The sequence below is a fragment of the Lepisosteus platostomus genome, chromosome 18 (assembly GCF_059453375.1).
Source record: "Lepisosteus platostomus isolate fLepPlt1 chromosome 18, fLepPlt1.hap1, whole genome shotgun sequence".
NCBI classification, from domain to species: Eukaryota; Metazoa; Chordata; class Actinopteri; order Semionotiformes; family Lepisosteidae; genus Lepisosteus; species Lepisosteus platostomus.
In genome coordinates this window covers 15,790,378-15,812,615 of record NC_142628.1, presented here as the reverse complement: position 1 = coordinate 15,812,615, position 22,238 = coordinate 15,790,378, and the positions used below count along the sequence as shown (strand labels likewise).

Genomic DNA, 22,238 nt, shown 5'->3' with positions numbered 1-22,238 from the left:
TTTTCAGGCTTAATTTTCAGTTTTTTTTATTGTTGTTTATAAAAGAGATCCGCACAGAGGATAAAGCTACAGCAGTATTCACTGAGGAATTAACTCTGTTTTAAAACTTTCTGTTTAGACTGCACTGGACCAGATGGGAAACCAAAACTGGTAATGACATTTTATATGTTATTGTTTTTTCTTTATTTGTGTCTTATTCGATTAATTACCAGTATGTCAATGGTCAAGATAAGAGATCTTTAAAGCAGGAGCTCTTTCCCTCCACATACTCTTCTGCATAGCTGAGCTAACGGCAGGTGCCCGAGGGCAGGATAAGCTGGTGCATTCACTCTGTGTGTCTGCCCTCAGCCTGGCGAGACGTGGGACAGTAACTGCAACGAGTGTGTGTGTGACGTCGATTCAATGAGCGTGCAGTGCAAACCCCGGCAGTGCCCCAGGCAGCCCCCCGTCACCTGCAACAAGGAGGGCCAGGTGCTGGTAACTGAGACAGTCGACTGCTGCAACAAGTCCCGATGTGGTGAGTAGCTGCAGGGACAGGGACAGACTCAGGACTGGAGGGGTTAGTGCTGCTGGGAGACTGGCTCTTTCAACAGCATCATAGAGGTGCAGCATTTAGAGCAGCACAGTTAATGCTTTGAAAAGACTATTGTTATTAAACTATTACAGTACTTTTGCAGTTTATCATTTTGTACCTTGCTAATAAGCATATGCTTAGCATGCTTTAAGCATACTCTTTTCTTTGGTGCAGTTTTAACATTTTTCCTGTTGCCCCCTGTTCTTTATCGCTCTTCTTCCCAACAGAGTGTGATGTAAAACTCTGCCCAAAACCACAAAACAACTGTAAACTAGGATTCAGACCAGTGATAACAACCCCAGAAGGAAGCTGCTGTGCTGTTTATAAATGTGGTGAGTGTTACTGGTGTTTTCCACTGTGCTGTGCTGACACTGTCAGTAGCTGTCTTCCCAGGAATGAGAAGTAGATGACCTGTTTTTCTGTATTTATAGTATTTATTATTCACAAAGGTTTTTAATACAACCAATGATGCTCAGTAGAGAATCCAGTTTATTTTCATGTCTTTTTTTTAATTAAACTGATTCAAGATTTATTTATTTCTTTACAGAACCAATAGGTGTCTGTGTTTTCAATAATACTGAATACAAGGTAAGATCCTCAACTAACTTTAACTTATTCTGGGCTTGCAGCTGGCCAGATCCTTTGACATGTGAATACAGACACTTTACAAATCAAGACAAGGTCATGTTATACCATTTCAGTTACTTCTGAAATGAGTTTGAGAATTAAATGACAATTACATGTGTACACGTGTTCTTATGTTGCATATTTTGTGTGTATTTGTCTATGAACTACAATGACTTTAGTAACTGGATGTGCAAATTCACTTCAGTTGCCCTATCAGCTGTTAACAGGTTGGGGTCTCCTGTCCTCTGTGTGATTCTAAGGGTGGTTCTGTTTTGCTCTCATCACAGCCAGGTGTCAGTGTCCCTAAAGACACATGTGAGTTGTGCCAGTGCAGTTCTGAGGTGGATCCCAATACAAGACTGAACATCATTGCCTGTAAACCAATGAGCTGTGACAAAAACTGTCAGCTGGTATGGAACTTCCCTCAAAATTCCTACTGATATCATATCTACAGAATCATAAGGAAAGACAATTGGCTGTATTTCTGTGTGACTAAAATGTGTTAATTAAGGTGTCCCTATTAATAACATTTTTTATGAAGACTATTTCTAGCAATATTCTGAATTACAAAACCACCAATATAAAATCTATACTATCTAGTATTATTTCTTAATACTTTTCCAACTTTCTGACTAATGTGCTGCAGATGAGAATAGAAACTGGTTAACTGGTTGCCTGTGTTCTGTACATTCATTTTCTCTGCAGGGTTTTACATATCAAGCTGTCCCTGGACAGTGCTGTGGCCAGTGTGTACAGGACAGCTGTGTCATCATGCTGCCAGACCACACAGTGCATGTCATTGAGGTGAGAGCACAACACTCAGGATGTCAACCAGATTAACATTAGTGCTCCTATAACACTGAAAGCACATGCAGGCACTGCTGTGGAAACACATTTGATGGCTGGATTAGAGGTTATTGGAGATCATTTACATGTACAATACTAAAGAAAATGATTAAAACATGTTGTTTATGATAATATAAAGTGTAATGTAAATTGCAAATTTCCACATTGCGAAATCTGTGTCAAAGACGCACGGAAAAGTTTCTTGGCTAGAAACCATGTCTATCAAGCTTTGTTCTCGAGATTACATAAACAGAAAACTCAATCACATCCTCCTGCAACAATTATACCTCATTCCCTCCAACAGCCTGGAGACACCTGGTCGCCCCCTGGTGACAAATGTGTGAAATATGAGTGTGTGAAGATCGAGGATCAGTTTGTACCAGTAGAGGCCAAGATCACCTGCCCTCTCTTCAACCGCAAGGACTGCATTCCTGTAAGTGTACGAGTCACTTCCTCATTCTCCTGTGTGAGAGTGTACAAGGCTGGAGGTTTCACAGCTCTGAGCCAGCTCTGAGTTTGGTGATTCCTACTGTGTTGGATTAGAATAAAAAAATAAACTGGGATTCCAAATTTAAAAGACAATTAACAATGACTGTGGGTTTTGTCCAATCCTGGACCTACGGTGTATAGACTTGGTTAAGAAAGCTATATTGTCACAATTTCCATTCTGTATGGCCTAACAACTGGTTTGTATGGTCATCCACCTTTTTCCTGAAAGAATCAGGAAGTGCCTTCAGGAAGTGTTCTTCCAAGTGCCTTAGTTTAAAAACAAGCCTCCTGTTCTCGGTTTTAAACAGACCTTTTCTCATAAAAATCTTATCTAAATTTGTTACTGCAGGGCACAGAGACAATTGCCCCAGATGGCTGTTGCCATGTCTGTGAGTATCATTTACATCTTTGTTACATTCTTGAAATCAACACTGTAAACCACTGTGAATAAATACTGTGCTTCATTAACAAAATCAATGGTAACTAGAAGCCATTTATTTTGTATAAATCAGAGCTCGGTCCTGGTGACCTTGTCTTTACTCATTAGTGGAGTAATCCTGAAGGAGTCCACAGTCTTGAAGCTGATCTTACTTCTCCTTGACAGGGTGTGGTAGATAATGCTCTTGGGTTCTGGGTTTGAATTTGGATTGGTACATCTTTCATGTGGAGTTTGGAGCACAAAGGCATCAACCCCATATAGACAAACAGTCTACCTCACTTCTTCAAGCAGTGTCAGTAACGCTCTCTGTGTGTCACTTGTCCAGGTGTTCCAATACCAAGGAACTGCAACATTAAGACGAAAACCACCTACATCACCAACAACGGCTGCCAATCCAGCAAACCTGTGGACATCACGTCGTGTGGGGGCTCCTGTGGAACCTACTCCATGTGAGTTTCAGAACTCTGCAGCCTCTCCCTGCAGCTTGGAGTTGTTTCATGTTCAGGTTTCACATAGCTCTCACACACCCTTATCATTATAATAGGGCAATGCTTGAAATTATGGCTCTACGTCCGGTATTCTACATTTTTCTGAGATCAGGAATGATTCAAAAAAGAGGTTTTGAATGAAACTACTTTACACACACAACAATCAACCACAACGAGTGACAAGCCCACTTCATTTGTGAAGTACAGTAATGCAGTTAAAAGTACATAACTGGGCTTAGTATCATGTACGCAGTATCAGTGAACCCTTCCATGCAGCAGTGCGTGGGACAGTAACTGTGAGTCCCGCTGCCCTGCCCATGCCTGCACACCTCTCCAGGCTCAGCCCTCTGTCCTGCCCTTGCCAGGTACTCTGTGGAGGCCAACGCCATGGACCACACCTGCTCCTGCTGCCAGGAGATGGACACCACTCAGAAGCAGGTGCAGATGGTTTGCCCCGACGGCACCACGTTCAGCCACTCCTACACCTACGTTGAGAAGTGCGGCTGCAAGGAGATCGAGTGTGAGGACTGGGACACCCAGCAGTCTACCAGCAAGGGTCAGGAGCCCTCCAAGTCCTCAAAGGGGCGGAAAGTGTACAGAAGGCGACGGTGAACTCGAGGAGAATGAAGACTGCACTACCCTGATTTTAACCCCAAATCCTGTGCTTTTGTTTCTCCTATATTTAAAATATCTGATACACAGTTAAAATGAATAAATTTAATTAGACAGGGATTAGGGGTTAGGTAACTGCTGCAAATTTATTTATTTTAAACACATCTTTGAAGTCTATATTTTATTAATATGCACAACTATATATAAAACCAAGTGAAACTAAATAAAACACATTTTCCCTCTTTTGAATACCCCTACTTAGATAAAATATTATGAGTTTGTCTAAATCTAGACTTTTTTCTCTGTGATTAAATACTACATAAATATGTATCACTTCTGTCAACTTCACCACATTTGACTGTAGTGTGCAAATGACAATGTGCTCCTTTCTGTAATTAATAAATTGTATCCCTTTGCATACAATCCTGTTTCTCTTTGTCTTATTACATCAGATTTACACTTAATAACTGACATTTTCTCTAGAATTAAGTTGAACACATCTGATAAAGAACAACACTCTCGTCTGAAAAATTCATTCACTTGAAGTCCATTCCTGTACATGTTGAGTTTGGGAGTTTGCTTCAGGCTACTGCAAAAGCCACTGACAATCCTTAACTAAAACAAATGATGTTTAGCCAATTGCACCATTCTGTTTTCATGTTTTCTCTGAGTATCCTCAAACAGGGACACTTAAATATAGTGTCTTAAATTTCATAACATCCTTATATTTTAAAGAGATTAATTCTGTGTATAAAGTAGGAAAAGTAACTGAAAAACAAGATGTCATTTTACAACAACAGCATTAGCTGAACTGGGAGCCATAATGGAAGAGAACAGCTATGATCTCCTCTACTGTCTGAGTGTGGAGAACGGTAAGACTGGCCACCACTCCAGCAGGGTTTTAGTGTTACTGAGTCTGACCTACAATCAGACTGACAATCTGGCTGACATTCTGTAGGCTTGTGGAGCTGGGAAGCAACAGTCACAGGAAATGTTCTTGTTTATGAAGGGCAAAAGAAGTTACTTGCACCTTGCCTTTTGTAAATGAGAAAAGGTGCCTGTACTTACCCCACCTTTCTCTCTCTTCACAGAGAAGTACGCCCAGCACTGGTGCTCCATGCTGTCAGATCCTCAAGGAGTGTTTGCTGCGTGCCATGCTGTGATTAGCCCAGATATCTACAAAACAGTACGTTTCTTTTAAACTTAAAAACTGAAACCTTTGTAAAATCTGTCACACTCATATGAAGACACTACATCCTGAATCTGAGAAGCAAGAACAAACTGGGCAGTCTTGTGAAAATATCTCATAAGGTCATTGGTCTTGATCTCAAGTTCTCATTCATACCTGTAGCCATTACTCAACACTCAACACTCAACCTTCTATGTAAATATGTAGATTGTTGTTACTGTCATTTTGTTTCTTGTGCCTGTCTGTACACCAGCACTGCTGCTGTAAAATAACCTTGTAGTAGTCGTAGACATATAACGGGGTGTTGATGTTTACTTTAATTTTTGAATGTTTGATTTTTTAAATTCCAACATAAAAACTTGTAATAGAGAAAAAACAAAAATGAATTTCGAGCTCATGAATTGGCTTCTGTTTTTCTGAGAAGTAGTAGCATTTCAATTACTCTTGAATAACCGAGAGCACACCCTCTGCTCCTCTGCCCCCAGAACTGCATGTACGACAGCTGTAACTGTGAGAAGAGTGAGGCCTGTATGTGTGCTGCCATCTCCTCGTACGTCCGTGCCTGTGCTGCTAAGGGGGTGCAGCTGGACGGCTGGAGAGCCAGTGTCTGCAGTAAGTGTCTGCAATAGCCAGGGACCTGGGAGCTTTCAGGGCAGGAAGTTCAGACACCTGAAGGGAGTGTTCCTGTGACTGAAACCCTGGTTCTCCCTTCCTTCAGCCAAGTACTCCAGCACCTGCCCCAGGACTCTGGTCTTTGGCTACAGCATGACCAGCTGTAATCGCACCTGCCGCTCCCTCAGCCAGCCTGACCCCACCTGTAGCGTCCAGTTTGTGCCTGTGGACGGCTGTGGCTGTGCCAAGGGGACCTACATGGACGAGGAGGGCAAATGTGTGCCAGCTTCACAGTGCCCCTGCTACAACAAGGGCACAGTGGTGCCAGCTGGAGAGGTCATCAGAGTATTGGCTCACTAGGATGACACATACTGAACACTGAAGTGTTGTTTTATTTAATTAAATTGAAGGAATTTTCAGATTTGGTTCAGAAGTTGAGTGCTTAGAAAGTCTTCTTCTACCAAAGAAATTTATTGTCAGAAGAAAATTCTTCACTGAAGTCACAACAATTCAAGTGAGGCTAATGATTCCACAGGTCATTTCTGAATTACTAGATGAATGACTCAGGAAGTGTACTAATTGTAATTATGCATTTTGCCCAGTGTTCTTTAAATTAGCAGAAGTAACATACAGTATATGCCTTTTTGGACATGTGTCACTCGTCCGCCAAGAGGGTTTAAGGAAAAACCTTTTAGAAGAAAACCTAGTAACCTGTGTTTTACATTACATCTGAATGCGCAACTATTTGTGTGAACACAGTGCATGCAGGCACTGCCTGTTTAATCTTTCTGCCAGTGTGTTTCCAGACTTGTCAGCCAGGATCACTGACTTACACAGGACATCCTGAGCCAACCCTAAGAATGCTTTCTGTCACTCTGTCAGCTGAAGGATGTTCTTGCCCAGAACCAGAACCAAGTGTCTGATAACCCCCTGTACCTGTTATCAGTATTTACCTTAGCTTAAGGGTGGGTTAGCTGACCTGCAGAGCTAGTTCCTCTCTTCACCCATGGGCTTCCGTGCAGCATGGCTGCTGTGTTTCACCCAGGTGGGCCTCCTCACATGTGTACAGATCTTTAAAATTACAAGTGTTACGTAAACACAGTTGATTGTATTTAATGACTGCTGGGTCATTAGAGACCCCAGGGCTGTGTGTGAGAGGAGGGGTCCTCACACTGCTGTCCTGACTCTGGGCTGTACAGTCTGGACAGTAAACTGACTCCTGACTGCTGGGTCACTAGAGACCCCAGGGCTGTGTGTGAGAGGAGGGGTGCTCACACTGCTGTCCTGACTCTGGGCTGTACAGTCTGGACAGTAAACGGACTCCTGACTGCTGGGTCACTAGAGACCCCAGGGCTGTGTGTGAGAGGAGGGGTCCTCACACTGCTGTCCTGACTCTGGGCTGTACAGTCTGGACAGTAAACGGACTCCTGACTGCTGGGTCACTAGAGACCCCAGGGCTGTGTGTGAGAGGAGGGGTGCTCACACTGCTGTCCTGACTCTGGGCTGTACAGTCTGGACAGTAAACTGACTCCTGACTGCTGGGTCACTAGAGACCCCAGGGCTGTGTGTGAGAGGAGGGGTGCTCACACTGCTGTCCTGACTCTGGGCTCTACAGTCTGGACAGTAAACTGACTCCTGACTGCTGGGTCACTAGAGACCCCAGGGCTGTGTGTGAGAGGAGGGGTGCTCACACTGCTGTCCTGACTCTGGGCTCTACAGTCTGGACAGTAAACTGACTCCTGACTGCTGGGTCACTAGAGACCCCAGGGCTGTGTGTGAGAGGAGGGGTGCCCACACTGCTGTCCTGACTCTGGGCTCTACAGTCTGGACAGTAAACTGACTCCTGACTGCTGGGTCACTAGAGACCCCAGGGCTGTGTGTGAGAGGAGGGGTGCTCACACTGCTGTCCTGACTCTGGGCTGTACAGTCTGGACAGTAAACTGACTCCTGACTGCTGGGTCACTAGAGACCCCAGGGCTGTGTGTGAGAGGAGGGGTGCTCACACTGCTGTCCTGACTCTGGGCTGTACAGTCTGGACAGTAAACTGACTCCTGACTGCTGGGTCACTAGAGACCCCAGGGCTGTGTGTGAGAGGAGGGGTGCTCACACTGCTGTCCTGACTCTGGGCTGTACAGTCTGGACAGTAAACTGACTCCTGACTGCTGGGTCACTAGAGACCCCAGGGCTGTGTGTGAGAGGAGGGGTGCTCACACTGCTGATCCCCCTAGTTCAACCACAGAGCCGGTTTCTCTCTGCTCCCCTGGGCTGTGTGCAGTGGGACTGCTGAGTGTCACCCAGACGAGTCTTGTCTTGTATGGAGAGAGCTCTGAGTGCCTTTGGAGTGAAAAACAGTATACAAATAAAATTAACTATCATTGTGAATTTATTTATTTGTATCGTGGCATTGTACTGTTGATGTACTGTATTGTATTACTGTTGTATATGTAATATGTTTATGAGCTCTTGGTGTGCAAGAGGGTTAAAGGGTAATTCATTTAATTAAACTCATTCTGGAAAATATTCATCTCCACTGGTGACAGAGAGCTACCTGGTGGCAGCAACATCGTACAGCATGTCTGGAGAAAGTAACAGTACTGCTTGTCTACAAGTTCATATTAGTACTAGTATCTTACCTTAATCACCTTTGACTTTCCAGTTCGGAAGAACGGAATTAATTTTGTGGAAAACTGGACGATGAAGAAAAAGTATTCAGCTGATTTTTGTTGCTTTTTGTTGCCGTCGGGCGACGTGGGAGGCCGCTACGGCGTTGAAACTGTAAAGAGTACTGCTGTAACTGCAGTGCGGTTAGCAGAAAGAAAACAACGACAACTTTACGAACTGGGAGGTGGCGTTTTAGCACGCAGAACAATTTCTCGAGTGAAGTGTGAATTTTTAATGTCAAATAATTAAATTAAAAGAGAGGGGGGGAAATACGTCCGTCCGTTTTCAAGCGCCGTCCGGCCGCCTCGACGACTTCGGGGCTGGCGCGCGCCCGCCCGCCCGCCAAATTCAAATTTAACGTCCTTTCGTCTGCCGGTGAAAAAATAAAATGTAAAGTTCAAAAACAGCTTTATTTATCTTCGTCTCTCAATAATTCTCACAGCGCCAATTAGGGATCCGGCCAGTTCACAATGTAATTTTATTAGGTGGACAACTGAGGCTAAAAAGAAAGCCTCCTTTTACCTGAGTTTTGCTTCAAATTTCGTGCTGGTGTGCGGGGGGCAGCCTTCCTTGTCGAAAACTACAATAACAAGCCAATAAAGTAACGAAACCTGTAAGAGAGACGTCCTACTTTTCACCAAAAACCGTTTAAAGCGTGTGGTGCGTGAAATAACACGTCTCGCTTGTCTCAGACAGAACGATCAGAAATAAAAACTGAGAAATCGTTTTTTTGTTTTGTTAAACTTCTTAGTCATAACTACTCCTGCTGTATCCTCTCCAGGTAAAATGCGCATCCTTGGTTAACCGTATATCAGACACCACAGCAATAGCGTCCTGGGCTGTTAAGGCCTGCAGACCCTCACACTGCCTGGCTAAAGCCATTTTGATTTTAAAGTGATCAGATATTTGAGCCCAGAGACCCCTCCGTTAAGAAAAGGTCTTCCTTTGCTTGCGTGATGGCCTTTCCCTCTTTTGAACCCGAGTACCAACTTTCCAGCTCCTCTGATCAACCTCCTGAAACCCCAGGGACACCGAAGAGGAAACGCAGACAGGAAGCAGCCATTAACCCAAAACCTTCAACAGATTCAACACACCACTAAGAAATTCAGAAGGCTTAATACTATAATGTCAAAACGTGATCAGCTGTCTTTAGCCACAAATCCCACCCCCGACACACAGCTTCTCACAATTTTGATCACAGACCCAGAAACACACAATCCTTTTTGATTTATTTTCCACTTTATTAAGTCAGATTTGTTCCTTTTTTAAAAAACAAAACATGTATGTTGGAGGAGAACAATTTTACACTTTTTATAAACGTTTCAAGAACAGTGCAGCACATGCCTAGAAACTGAACACACGGACGGTGAATTTACAAGCTGGCCTGACCTTCCCTAACAAAACTTTGGGAAAACCTCCGGAGACAGCCGGACTGGAAAAGGCCAGGGATGCGCACAATCCAGGCAGACTACGAAACTTCAGAGAGTCTGACATCTGTGGAGACCATTCTCTCTCTGAACACAGACGGGTTCCTCCTGCAGTTGGGTACCTAGCGCTCAGGACATGAGGCCTGCAGTGATTCTGGCTGGGAGCCTCACGTCAAAGCAGAAAAACCATGCCGCAGTTCAGCCGAGAGCAGAGCTGCGTCAGCCCCTGCAGAGTGAGATGTTCCAGCACCGAACAGTCACCCCGGAGCTGGGAAAAAGAGTCGATTTCTGCTGGAAGGGAAAGGTTTACAACATCGCTGACGAAGTTCATTGCTGGCCACACTGGATCAACAGAGCAGGAAGTACAGTAACACTGCATTTGCGTCCGTGTGTGCATCAACATCATAGCACAGAGCACGGGAGAGCCGAAACTCAAAAACACACAGCAAACGCAGTGTACTGAGAGGTGCAGCACATTCCTCGAAAGTGAACACACCGACAGTGAATTTACCAGCTGGCCTGACCTTCCTTAACAAAACTCGGAGACAGACAGTCTGGAAAAGGCCAGGCACACAGGTGCGATTTCCCACATCGTCCCCTATCTCTAAAGATGGGAGTCGGTGAACAGTTTACTGAAGCAGAAGAAAGTCTGAACAATTGGCTCTGCGGAGCTTCTTTCAAACTTGGCATCCATTTTATTTTGTATCTTCAAAATGCAGTACACGCATGCAGAGACACAGTGTGCACACGCTGGTGGGACACATACGATCTTCTCACACGTTTAAAATGATATTAAAACAACAACAAAAAGAAACACTTTATGGCGACTTCTTATAAGGGGGCTGAACCTGGAAGGGTAGTTTTCTGGCTGAGAGGTGGGGGTGCATCCCCACCATGTGCCACCAGGGGGCAGTAGAACAGCTCAGGCAGGGCAGGGCATTGTAGGGAGGCTGGAGTCTCAGAACAAGTGCAACATTGTGCAACAAGTACAGTAAAAGTAACTTTAAAGCCTGGACACTCACCATCAATCTGCACACTGACCAGGGATCGAAAACCAGTGGCATACGATAAAAAAAACACTTTGCTCTTAACATAATCTTTCTCATTCACAAACTCTCACGAGTTTTCCAAATACACCGGAACTACCACTCTGTTTAAGCGACAATCTTAATATGACAGTAGCTGACATTGAAAACGAAGGGCAAGGGTGAGTAATGTAATAGAGCAAAAGACTTCACCACCTTCGAACCCTTCCCGCTATCTCCTCAGCTGTAGAGGCGGGGAGTCTGAGGTACAGCCTGAAGTGCACAAGGACGAGCCAAGAGGAAGTGCTCTGGAATTCATTTCATTTTTTTTGATTGCCTTGTAAAATTTATTAATACATTTCCCTGCATCTCATGCGGAGGACATCCAAATGTTTTCTTTTCTATTGAGATCCTGACGTTTTCCAAATATGGATAATTTAAACAAAGGAGGCAGCTGGGCTTGGGAGCTTGTGTGGAACAGGCACCAGGAGCAGCGTTTAGGAACCGTTCAAACGGCGGAAGAAAGTGTCACATGGGGCATGGGGGGTGTTGATTTTCCTCCTGCTCCCACTCTCTAATTACCCCAGCTGGGGCTGCAGGCCCTGTTCCTTCCTGAGCTCCTATCCGCCCCAGCTGGGGCTGCAGGCCCAGCTGCCTCCTGAGCTCCAGAGCTCCTAATGCACCCCAGCTGAAGGCCCAGCTGCCTCCTGAGCTCCAGAGCTCCTAATCCACCCCAGCTGAAGGCCCAGCTGCCTCCTGAGCTCCAGAGCTCCTAATCCACCCCAGCTGAAGGCCCAGCTGCCTCCTGAGCTCCAGAGCTCCTAATCCACCCCAGCTGAAGGCCCAGCTGCCTCCTGAGCTCCAGAGCTCCTAATCCACCCCAGCTGGGGCTGCAGTCCCAGATGCCTCCTGAGCTCCGGAGCTCCTAATCCACCCCAGATGGGGCTGCAGGCCAGGCTCCTGCCAAGCCAACATCCACCAGGACCGCACCAGGTCAGAGTGCAAGACGCTCACCCAACATGGCACCCGTGCCCCCCAGTCCACCCCCCAAAAATAAATACAGGATCTGCAAGCCCAGCCCACTGTGTTAGAGGCAGCCACTGCCAACCCAGGGTTTGTTTTTTTTATTAACTCTGCAGCTGAACCCCCCCACCCCCTAGCCGAATTCCCACCTCCAGGAACCAGAGCCCGAGCTCCCGTCTGGAAGAGCCTGGTTTCGGGAGGAGAGTCTCCCCTCCCTGCCTTATGGCAACAAACCGCCAGGCGCCAGAGCAGGAGCCTGGCCTGCGGAGATCAATAATATTCCACAGACTGTCTGCGGGTGTGTGTGTGTGTGTGTGTCAATATACAGGTGCAGTACAGCCGCATAAAGATCCATCGAGGGAGAAAGCTTTTTTTTTTTGGCATCCCAGTCGTACGGCCCACTGGGGACTTCTGGACTGACGCAGTCGCGGCCCGGTCCTGCAACAAAAAGCCCAGCGAGCAGACCGGCTCCAAGACCGCCGCCCCCCTCCGGTCCTCTCCCGACGAGAGCGCGCGGACTCGAGCCGCGGCCGTCCCCCGGGCGCTCCAGACGACGGCCGGGCGGCTTCGTCTTTTTTCTCGATTTTTCGTTTATTTTCTCAGCTCCGTTTTTCTAAGCTCGTGCGACGGAAACCCGATTAAGACCCCATAAATATTGCTACCTTTACAAAATGCCAGACACATATACTGCATGGCGAGACACACGCACGCACGGACGGGTACACGCAAGTACACACAGACAGCGGAGATATATACAGGCGTGCGGCCGCGCCCTCCGGCCCGTTACAACTCCTCCGTCATCTGCAGCAGGGAGTTGACGGCGGCTTCGCGGCTGCCCCCCTGCGCCTCCAGCACCGAGCGGATCACCTCCCGGTCCAGGTTGGGGAACATGTCCTGGAGAGCCTTCAGGTCCTCCTCCGTGCACTGGGGCTGAGGCGGGGGGGCGGGGGCGGCGGGCAGGCCCACCGGCACCATGCCGGGGCTGTAGACCGCCGGCACTCCTGCGTGGGACCAACAGGACAAGAGGGGTCAGGGGTCAGGGGTCAGGGGTCAGGGGTCAGGGGGCGGCCTTTTTTTGTTGTTGTGTTTGGCAGTTTCCGCCGCCAGCAGGACCATCCTGGGCACGCCGAGCGGGACGCCGCGTTAATGAACCCCAAACTCCCCGGGGACGCCCCGCGACTGTGCTGTGCGAACGGCTTTTTTAGTGTGTGTGTGTGTGCGCGCAGGCGCGCTCGCAGGTGAACAAACACCCTTCACCTCCCCGCAACGTACCTGAGATCGGGACATATCCGACTCCCTGCTGATACACAGTGGGCATCAGGACCACAGGCTGGGGCTGCATCACCATGCTGGCTGGGACAGACTGCAGGACAGAGGGAGACGAGAGAGAGTGAGGGAGTGAGAAAGACTCCAACCCACCAACCCGCTGGCGCCCCCTGCAGGGCCCGGCCGCTCACCGCGAACGACATGACGAGGTTGATCATGCCCTCCTTGTCGTCCCCCTGCCGGCCACTCAGGCTGTACCACTCGTCCACCACCTTCCCCTCCTTCAGGCCCTCCGGGACGGTGACGTGCGTCCAGGCGATCCGATCGTCCATGGAGAAGGCTCTCTGCGGGGGGGGGGGCGGACAGGCAGTCAGACCGGCAGGGGCCGGAGGCCGGGGGGCGCGCGCCTCCCGCCCGCTCCCCGCGCCGCTCACCTCGTCGAAGATCTCCAGGTAGAAGGAGTCCACGCCGGGCGGCACCGTGCTCTGGATCACCTTGTTCCAGCGCGGGTTCTTGGCGCCGTTGTGCGCCGTGGGCGTCTCGTACACCGCGTAGCCCAGCCGGATCCGGCAGTACGGGTCCATCCGCGTCATGCCGTAGTTCTTGGCTAGCTTGGCCTGCGGGGGAGAGGTGGGCGCGGCCGGTCAGGGGGACACCAACGCCCGCGCCGAAGTCCCCCGGGATACCCCCCTACATAAGCGGCTTCCACTGGCGCGTCTCAGGCTCCGGCCTCAAATCCTAAAGGCTATCGGAAAGCACTGTAATGCCTTGCCTGTTTCTTTCTTTTCATTTTTACTGGGTGTTTCTGGTTTTACTGGGTTGTTTCCCTCCGCTGTGTGTACAGTAGTTCGAGCAGGGGCTGCGCAGGAACAGGAGGAGGAAACAGGAAACCGCCTTCATCAGGTGTGGCTGCACAGCTGAAAGGTTGTGTTTCTTTTCTTCTCTTTCCAGCAGGGAACAGACCTCCTCCTGTTCCTGTGGCTGTATCTCACTGCTGGGCCTGACACTGCGGCTGAGCTGCAGGGTGATATGACTTGTAATCTGATTAAAACACCTATTTCACAGCCTCGTTTCAGTGAGCAAGGAGAGGCTACCTCCTTCGGTCAGCCAGCAGCCAAATCACCCTGCAGCTCCCAGCTGGCAGCCCCACTGGAGCTCAGCAGTGTCGGCCTGGTCAGGACCTGGATGGGAGACCCCTGGGAAAGCTGAGGCTGCTGCTGAGGACCCCAGACTGACCCACACGTACCTGCACCACGGTGATGCTGAGCCGCCCCACGGTGCCGATCGCCCCCCCGTACTGGAGCTGCTGCGCCGCCTGGGCGTCCAGCTGGATCTGCTGCTGCTGCTGGGTGGGCGTGATCCGCAGGAAGTCCTGGGGCAGCTCCCCGATGTACACCTGCGCACGCAGCCAGACGGGGCAGGGGCAGGGGCAGGGGCAGGGGCAGGGGCAGGGGCAGGGGCAGGGGCAGGGGCGGGGGAGAGAGGGGTAGACAGAGTTACAAGGGAAAACGCAGATGGGTGGGACGGTGTACTTGGTCTCTGTAATGCAAATTGGTTCAGGTCAAGGTGCAACGCTCAATTGTTTCCCCCCGGAAACATCCTGCAAACGTTCCTTCTTGAGACTCAATAATCACCCTCCAGAAAAATCAGCACTGAGCCGGAGCAGAAGCACCCACACAGCCACGCACAGCGCCCTGAGAGACACGGGCCCCCCGGGGAGCCCTCTGCAGGCTCGGGGCAGAGTCTCGAGCTCGAACGGCCCCTCCCAGCAGGGGGCGCTCACCGAGCCCCGCCATGACCGCGGAAACTCCCGCAGCAGAGCGCAGCCTGACTGGATTCTCCACAGAGCGCTCCCGTGGGCGACGGGGGAGCCCTGTCCCTGCGCCCCCTCTGTGAGCCGCCCAGGTGAGGACCCAAACTCCGCTCCTCCTCCCCGCCTGTCCCCGCCTGTCCCCACCTGTCCGTACCTGTCCGCACCTGTCCCGTCCAGCCTGGGCGGGAAGAGTCCCGCCAGGTCGGGTCGGGCTGGGCCGGGCCGGGCCAGGGCCGCGCAGGACACAGGGCGCGACAGCAGGCTGGGGGAGGGGCCACATTCCTGCCGGACCCGGCGCCGGGGGAGACCGCACCCCTCCGCACCCCTCTGCACCCCTCTGACCGCAGGCGGAGCCCGGCAGGGAGCTGGGGCCCAGGGGCCCAGGGGCCACTCCAGGCAGAGCAGGCAGGCGCACAGCACAGACCACAGCCCCGCCTGCGAAACCCATCCTGCTGCGTGTGGTTTTCCTCTCCGTTTCCTCAACAGCAGCGCGCGGAGACGGGGCGCAGACTGCAGCGAGAGGTCAGACCGGGGGGCCCCCCCCCGAGTCCAGCTCCCTCCCCCCTCCCCCCGTCCGACTGCAGAGAGCTGAGCGGGACCCCTCCCCCTCCTCCTCCTCCTCCTCCTCCTCCTCGCCAGGCCCCCGAAAAACACACCCGCCCCTTCCAGAGCTCACAGCTCGCCGGGAACACCGGGATCACAGCGCCGCCGCCTGCGCCCCCCGAGTGCGACACCTCCCCCCCCCCTTCACACAGATTCCTAAGGCACCGCGCTGCAGGCTGAAAGGACGGCACGAGACTGGGTCCACAGCGCCGGACCCCGTCGGCTGACCGGTTTCCTCACGTCCTCAGGGCGCGCCCCAGCGAGACAGGGAGCGCTGCGGCGTTCCTCGCCGGCGCTGCCCCCCCGCCCCACAGCCACGCCGCCCAGCCTGAACTTCGCCCTCGCTCGGGTTGTTATTTATAGCAGCCTGATCGCCGCAGGGGCCGGCGTCTTCTTCGGAGACAGAGGATCTATTCAGGAACGTGTCGGCTGTACTTCCTCAGTACCCTGCGGTTTTTAATAGGGAGGACAGGCATTAACAGAGCGCTTTTCACCCTAAAGGACCCCCAGGCTCTCTGCACTCGGGGGGAGACCCACTCACCCTCCCCCCCCCCTCCACAAGGGCATCCCCAGGAATGAGACTCAGCAGCCCAGGGGAGGAGAGAGAAAACAGCTCTGTATTTGAATGAAAGGGGAACTGCAGGGACTGTACAGCCCAGAGTCAGGACAGCAGTGTGAGCACCCCTCCTCTCACACACAGCCCTGGGGTCTCTAGTGACCCAGCAGTCAGGAGTCAGTTTACTGTCCAGACTGTAGAGCCCAGAGTCAGGACAGCAGTGTGAGGACCCCTCCTCTCACACACAGCCCTGGGGTCTCTAGTGACCCAGCAGTCAGGAGTCAGTTTACTGTCCAGACTGTCCAGCCCAGAGTCAGGACAGCAGTGTGAGGACCCCTCCTCTCACACACAGCCCTGGGGTCTCTAGTGACCCAGCAGTCAGGAGTCAGTTTACTGTCCAGACTGTACAGCCCAGAGTCAGGACAGCAGTGTGAGCACCCCTCCTCTCACACACAGCCCTGGGGTCTCTAGTGACCCAGCAGTCAGGAGTCAGTTTACTGTCCAGACTGTACAGCCCAGAGTCAGGACAGCAGTGTGAGCACCCCTCCTCTCACACACAGCCCTGGGGTCTCTAGTGACCCAGCAGTCAGGAGTCAGTTTACTGTCCAGACTGTACAGCCCAGAGTCAGGACAGCAGTGTGAGCACCCCTCCTCTCACACACAGCCCTGGGGTCTCTAGTGACCCAGCAGTCAGGAGTCAGTTTACTGTCCAGACTGTAGAGCCCAGAGTCAGGACAGCAGTGTGAGCACCCCTCCTCTCACACACAGCCCTGGGGTCTCTAGTGACCCAGCAGTCAGGAGTCAGTTTACTGTCCAGACTGTAGAGCCCAGAGTCAGGACAGCAGTGTGAGGACCCCTCCTCTCACACACAGCCCTGGGGTCTCTAGTGACCCAGCAGTCAGGAGTCAGTTTACTGTCCAGACTGTCCAGCCCAGAGTCAGGACAGCAGTGTGAGCACCCCTCCTCTCACACACAGCCCTGGGGTCTCTAGTGACCCAGCAGTCAGGAGTCAGTTTACTGTCCAGACTGTACAGCCCAGAGTCAGGACAGCAGTGTGAGGACCCCTCCTCTCACACACAGCCCTGGGATACAGCTCACCACTGCGACACCCCTGTTTAATATTTTGCCAACATCAGATATCTTCCTCAGGACAAGGCCTGGAATAGTCCGGTATTAGCCGGGGAAAAGTGGCTGGAGAAGCAGGAAGTGTGTCCAGTGTCGATGAGCCAGAGCTTCTCTCCTGACGTCAACAGCGAGCGGCTTATTCTCAGTCCCAGCAGCTCCGGAGCTCCTGGAGGTCACATGGGGTGCCGGGAGTCACATGGGCGGCCCGGCCCCGCTATCCCAGCGAGCACCCCGACGCGGCGCCTGCAGGGCAGGAGTGCCCCCGGAGAGCCCTTAACCTCAGCCTGACACTGCGGCTGAGCTGCAGGGTGATATGACTTGTGATCTGATTAAAACACGTATTTCACAGCCTCGTTTCAGTGAGCAAGGAGAGGCTATCTCCTTCTGTCAGCCAGCAGCCAAATCACCCTGCAGCTCCCAGCTGGCAGCCCCACTGGAGCTCAGCAGGTGTGAGCCTGGTCAGTACCTGGATGGGAGACTCCTGGGAAAGCTGAGGATGGTGCTGGAAGAGGTGGGGCCAGTAGGGGGTGCTCACCCTGCGGTCTGTGTGGGTCCTAATGCCCCAGTATAGTGACGGGAACACAAACTTTAAAAAGGCGCCGTCCTTCGGATGAGACGTAAAACCGAGGTCCTGACTCTCTGTGGTCATTAACAATCCCAGGGTGTTTCTCGAGAAGAGTAGGGGTGTTACCCCGGTGTCCTGGACAAATTTCCCCCTGGCCTTTACCAGTTATGGCCTCCTAATAACCCCCGTCTCTGAACTGGCTTCATCACTCTGCTCTCCTCCCCACTGAGAGCTGGTGTGTGTGAGAGGACTGGAGCATCATCCAGGTGGGGCTGCACACTGGGGGGGGTGGAGGGGATCCCCATGACCTGTAAAGAGCTCTGGGTGCAGTGTCCAGGAAAGCGCTGTATAAGTAAAAGGATTATTTATTTATGACTCTAGGAAGCCCTCTGCCTGCTGTGTAATGCGACTGTGTGCGTCATCCCGGATTCCGTCTCGGCTGGTCTTGGGAAACAGCGCAGGACAGCCCTGAGGCAGGGGGACTGGAGACAGTCCTGTGCTGGCCCTGCTGACCCGGTCCGGGCAGGAAGTGACAGCACTCTCAGCTGACCGAGGTCTCAACCAGCCACTGCAGGGATGTGGGGCCCCAGCCTCTCTGTCACACGGGCCGGCCCGCATCGCAGCCCCCCCCCCGACAACACAGCGACAGAGGCAGCCCCCGCACCCTGATCAGTTCGGGGGGTAGCGATGGGTGTCAATAAAGGAGAGAGTCCCACTCAATTCACGGACCGCCAATTTCAATCCGCAATCACGACCTTCGGCTGCGGACACACCTGGCGGATGGCGAGGAGCCCAGATTCCGGCCCGGCCGCTGTCGCAATGGGTACAGAAACGCACGAAGCAACACTCAGCTGGTTCCTCGGCCTCCAAAGCCAAGATGTAGATATTAACAACGATAAGGCGTTACAAAACACCTGGGGTATCCAGATTCTTGTGTTGTTGTTTTTTCTTTGGGGGGGACATTAATATTAGAAATCAGCTACAGCAGCGCGTACACGCCTCGTTGAAAGGACGCCAAGCCTGTGACTATGGCGCCCGTTCTCGCACAGAAAGACAGCGATACACACGACAGGAGGGCTTGAGGGGTCAAGCCGCGCGAGTAAGCGGGCCTCTGTAAACACGGCGACACGCGATGCTGCGGACACATGACTCGGTTTCGGGGTACCCCCGGCAGACAGACGCGATCTCGTTTACCTGCCCCCTCTGCGTGGAGATGGTGGTCGCCATGGCCGCACTGCCCGTACCACAGGAGCGTTCGCGGTTGCGTTAGAGGACGACAAACACTATAAGCAGGCTCTTTAAACCGCCCCCACGAACTGCAGAATATTCTATCAAAACAGAGAAACGGGACGGCGCTGCGAGAGAAAACCTTCCTTCCTCATCAGCTGACTCGTCTGCTGCCCTCTGCCTGACGTCATCCGGGAGGACCGCCCGGAGAGGCGGAAGGAAACTGCCTGCTCCCGTGGGCTGCCATCTTGGCTCAACTCCGGCCTAAAAGAACCTTCTCCCTGGCGGCCTCGGAGCCGAAATGGCGTCCCTTACTGTAATGCGCCAGTAGGACAGTCAGGTCACAGCCGCTCCGTCATCCCGTGGGTGGGTGGGTGAGTGTGGGGGGAGAGAGGGGTGGAGGATTGCACGTCTCGAGCTGATTGTACAGAAATGTCACTGTGCCCTTAAAGAGGCCCCCTGAGGTTTCGCATTAAACCACACCTCTGTGAACACTCCTTCAGACTTCAGCCCCACCATAAAGCACAGAGTTCCACTGCCAGGCCTGCCCCCAGCGATGAACAAATCACTTTTCTTCCTTCCTGCATTTCAGTTGCGAGCAATTATCTTCTTATTACATGGCAGCGCTTTTAAGAGCTGACACCAGGAGGCAGTGGAGCAAGCTCCTGTCAACAAGCCCTGTGGTTGAAGCCGATACCCTGGCTCCTTTCAGCTGCTGGGCGAGATCCTGGCTCAGTTAACTGCGAACTGCCACAGCCAGATGGAGCGAGCGCCTCTCCTCTCGGTGGTCACTGCTCTTGTGTTCCTTATTCTAAGAAAATTATTAGAACACGAATTGTGGGATCATCGAGTAGCATAGTAACAATAATAATAACTGCTTGCACTTATATAGCGCTATTCTGGACTCTCCACTCAGAGCTCTTTACAGGTCATGGGGATCCCCTCCACCCCCACCAGTGTGCAGCCCCCCCTGGATGATGCTCCAGTCCTCTCACACACACCAGCTCTCAGTGGGGAGGAGAGCAGAGTGATGAAGCCAGTTCAGAGATGGGGGTTATTAGGAGGCCATGACTGGTAAAGGCCAGGGGGAAATTTGGCCAGGACACTGGGGTAACACCCCTACTCTTTTCGGGAAACGCCCTGGGATTGTTAATGACCACAGAGAGTCAGGACCTCAGCTTTATGTCTCATCTGAAGGACAGCGCCTTTTTACAGTACAGTGTCCCCGTCACTATACTGGGGCATTAGGACCCACACAGACTCCAGGGTGAGCACCCCCTGCTGGCCCCACTAACATCTCTTCCAGCAGCAGCCTCAGCTTTCCCAGGAGTCTCCCATCCAGGTACTGACCAGGCTCAAACTGCTGAGCTCCAGTGGGGCTGCCAGCTGGGAGCTGCAGAGTTACATGGCTGCTGGCCATGTCAGATTAAACAACAACAGAGCCCTGACTATACGTTATAGAGCAGAGAACATGACAGAATTATAGCATCTAAGCAGCAGAGTGAGGCCCACACGAGGCAATGTCCAGCCAGATGTAAGCATGGGCGTGTGAACTGGAGGGGACGCGGAGGAGAAGTTGGCCAGCAGGGACGTTCTGGAGCGCGATGCCATAGAAACCACAGAGGGCGACGCCCCGCCTGTGCCAGCCCTGTTCAGCTGGCGTGTGGCCCGGGTTCGGCCGAAGCAGGTGTGCAGAATATAGGCAGTGGCGGTAGGAGGCCACACTGCCATGAGATATGACAGCACACGTGAGAAAGACTTCTGTGACTGACAGCTGTCGGGCTTCCGTAACACCCAGCCAGCTGTTCCAGTACGCAGAAGTCTCCGGACGTAGGAGGGAGTGTAAATGAGAGAAGACACAGTTTTCTTGTTTCCTGCTTAACTGAAGCTCATTTTTTTCTTTCGTTGCAAAAGCTAAAATTTTGCCCAGCTGTTTATTGAAGCTGCCCAGAGTCTTGGCTTCAGATGTTCCAGACACCCACTACTCTTTGTGTACAGGCGTGTTTACTACTGTCTGTCCTGTCGGTTTCCGATTGTGGCTCCATTTCCTCATGGGTTTTCCCTTCTGTACCCCGTAGGACCTTCTAAACTTGAATAAAATCTCCCCTCTGTCTCCCCTGTTCTAGACTGAAGACGTTTTGCTCCTGTAACATCTCCATACACTGCATTCCCCTGAGATCCAGATGTCTTTCTAATGCTACAATATCTTTTCTAAGTGTAGAATCTGAATACAGCAAGTTACAGGGGTCTCACTTGTGTGTAATTGTTAAGGTTCAGCATGACTTAACGCCAGAAGCCATATCACCCTGCAGCTCCCAGCTGGCAGCCCCACTGGAGCTCAGCAGGTGTGAGCCTGGCCAGTACCTGGATGGGAGACTCCTGGGAAAGCTGAGGCTGCTGCTGGAAGAGGTGTTAGTGGGGCCAGTAGGGGGCGCTCACCCTGCGGTCTGTGTGGGTCCTAATGCCCCAGTATAGTGACAGGGACACTGTACTGTAAAAAGGAGCCGTCCTTCAGATAAGACATAAAACTGAGGTCCTGACTCTCTGTGGTCATTAAAAATCCCAGGGTGTCTCTCGAGAAGAGTAGGGGTGTTACCCCGATGTCCTGGCCAAATTTCCCCCTGGCCTTTACCAGTCATGGCCTCCTAATAAACCCCATCTCTGAACTGGCTTCATCACTCTGCTCTCCTCCCCACTGAGAGCTGGTGTGTGTGAGAGGACTGGAGCATCATCCAGGGGGGGCTGCACACTGGTGGGGGTGGAGGGGATCCCCATGACCTGTAACGAGCTCTGAATACAGGGCTCGTATAAGTGTCAGGAGTTACTGATTTGAATTCCACACTTTTTGCTCTTTACCCAAGTATTTTGTGTGATTCTTTACTGCTTCACTACAGTGCCCTGGAGGGAAAATCGGAAAATATCCAAAAAAAAAGTCAGATCCGGTCAGCATATATCCGGTCAGTTTAACTTCTAAACGGTTAACTATCATCAGCGGTTGGAATCCAGTACCGGAGTAGGTGGGGCTGTGTTTTCACCCGGCCCTCTGCAGCCGGTGACGCTGTTTCCCAGCC

At 51.6% G+C, this 22,238-nt stretch overlaps 3 protein-coding genes across 3 annotated transcripts in view; 2 read left to right on the top strand and 1 right to left on the bottom strand.

Moving 5' to 3' along the window:
- Nucleotides 1-4,498, top strand: part of LOC148645778 (mucin-5B-like) — a 71,044-nt gene extending 66,546 nt beyond the window's left edge. Inside the window, exons 40-49 of the mRNA XM_088611522.1 lie at nucleotides 119-150; nucleotides 349-517; nucleotides 802-906; nucleotides 1,122-1,162; nucleotides 1,489-1,611; nucleotides 1,907-2,005; nucleotides 2,352-2,480; nucleotides 2,886-2,925; nucleotides 3,301-3,424; nucleotides 3,829-4,498. Coding sequence (XP_088467648.1) covers nucleotides 119-150; nucleotides 349-517; nucleotides 802-906; nucleotides 1,122-1,162; nucleotides 1,489-1,611; nucleotides 1,907-2,005; nucleotides 2,352-2,480; nucleotides 2,886-2,925; nucleotides 3,301-3,424; nucleotides 3,829-4,075 — 1,109 coding nt within the window. The 3' untranslated portion in view covers nucleotides 4,076-4,498. The remainder of the gene's footprint in view (nucleotides 1-118; nucleotides 151-348; nucleotides 518-801; nucleotides 907-1,121; nucleotides 1,163-1,488; nucleotides 1,612-1,906; nucleotides 2,006-2,351; nucleotides 2,481-2,885; nucleotides 2,926-3,300; nucleotides 3,425-3,828) is intronic.
- Nucleotides 4,499-4,898: 400 nt separating this feature from the next.
- LOC148645777 (mucin-2-like) lies at nucleotides 4,899-6,251 on the top strand. Its single transcript, XM_088611861.1, has 4 exons — nucleotides 4,899-4,947; nucleotides 5,167-5,261; nucleotides 5,750-5,876; nucleotides 5,983-6,251. The coding sequence occupies exons 1-4, from the start codon at nucleotides 4,899-4,901 to the stop codon at nucleotides 6,234-6,236; spliced, it is 525 nt and encodes a 174-aa protein (XP_088467987.1). The 3' UTR covers nucleotides 6,237-6,251.
- Nucleotides 6,252-9,757: 3,506 nt separating this feature from the next.
- tollip (toll interacting protein) lies at nucleotides 9,758-19,358 on the bottom strand. Its single transcript, XM_088611036.1, has 6 exons — nucleotides 19,135-19,358; nucleotides 14,525-14,674; nucleotides 13,713-13,895; nucleotides 13,470-13,622; nucleotides 13,285-13,375; nucleotides 9,758-13,013 (listed from the first exon to the last, which is right to left on the bottom strand). The coding sequence occupies exons 1-6, from the start codon at nucleotides 19,165-19,167 to the stop codon at nucleotides 12,796-12,798; spliced, it is 828 nt and encodes a 275-aa protein (XP_088467162.1). The 5' UTR covers nucleotides 19,168-19,358; the 3' UTR covers nucleotides 9,758-12,795.
- Between the last annotated feature and the right edge of the window lie 2,880 nt (nucleotides 19,359-22,238).

Bases quoted from the DNA above. Each gene is read 5' to 3' on its own strand.
- tollip (XM_088611036.1), bottom strand. From the start codon at position 19,167: ATGGCGACCACCATCTCCACGCAGAGGGGGCAG. The intron at 14,675-19,134 runs GTAAACGAGATC...CTGCGTGCGCAG, and splicing joins TCTCCACGCAGAGGGGGCAG to GTGTACATCGGGGAGCTGCC. The intron at 13,014-13,284 runs GTACGTTGCGGG...GGTCCCACGCAG, and splicing joins CGGATATGTCCCGATCTCAG to GAGTGCCGGCGGTCTACAGC.
- LOC148645777 (XM_088611861.1), top strand. From the start codon at position 4,899: ATGGAAGAGAACAGCTATGATCTCCTCTACTGTCTGAGTGTGGAGAAC. The intron at 4,948-5,166 runs GTAAGACTGGCC...CTCTCTTCACAG, and splicing joins CTGTCTGAGTGTGGAGAACG to AGAAGTACGCCCAGCACTGG. The intron at 5,262-5,749 runs GTACGTTTCTTT...CTCTGCCCCCAG, and splicing joins GCCCAGATATCTACAAAACA to AACTGCATGTACGACAGCTG.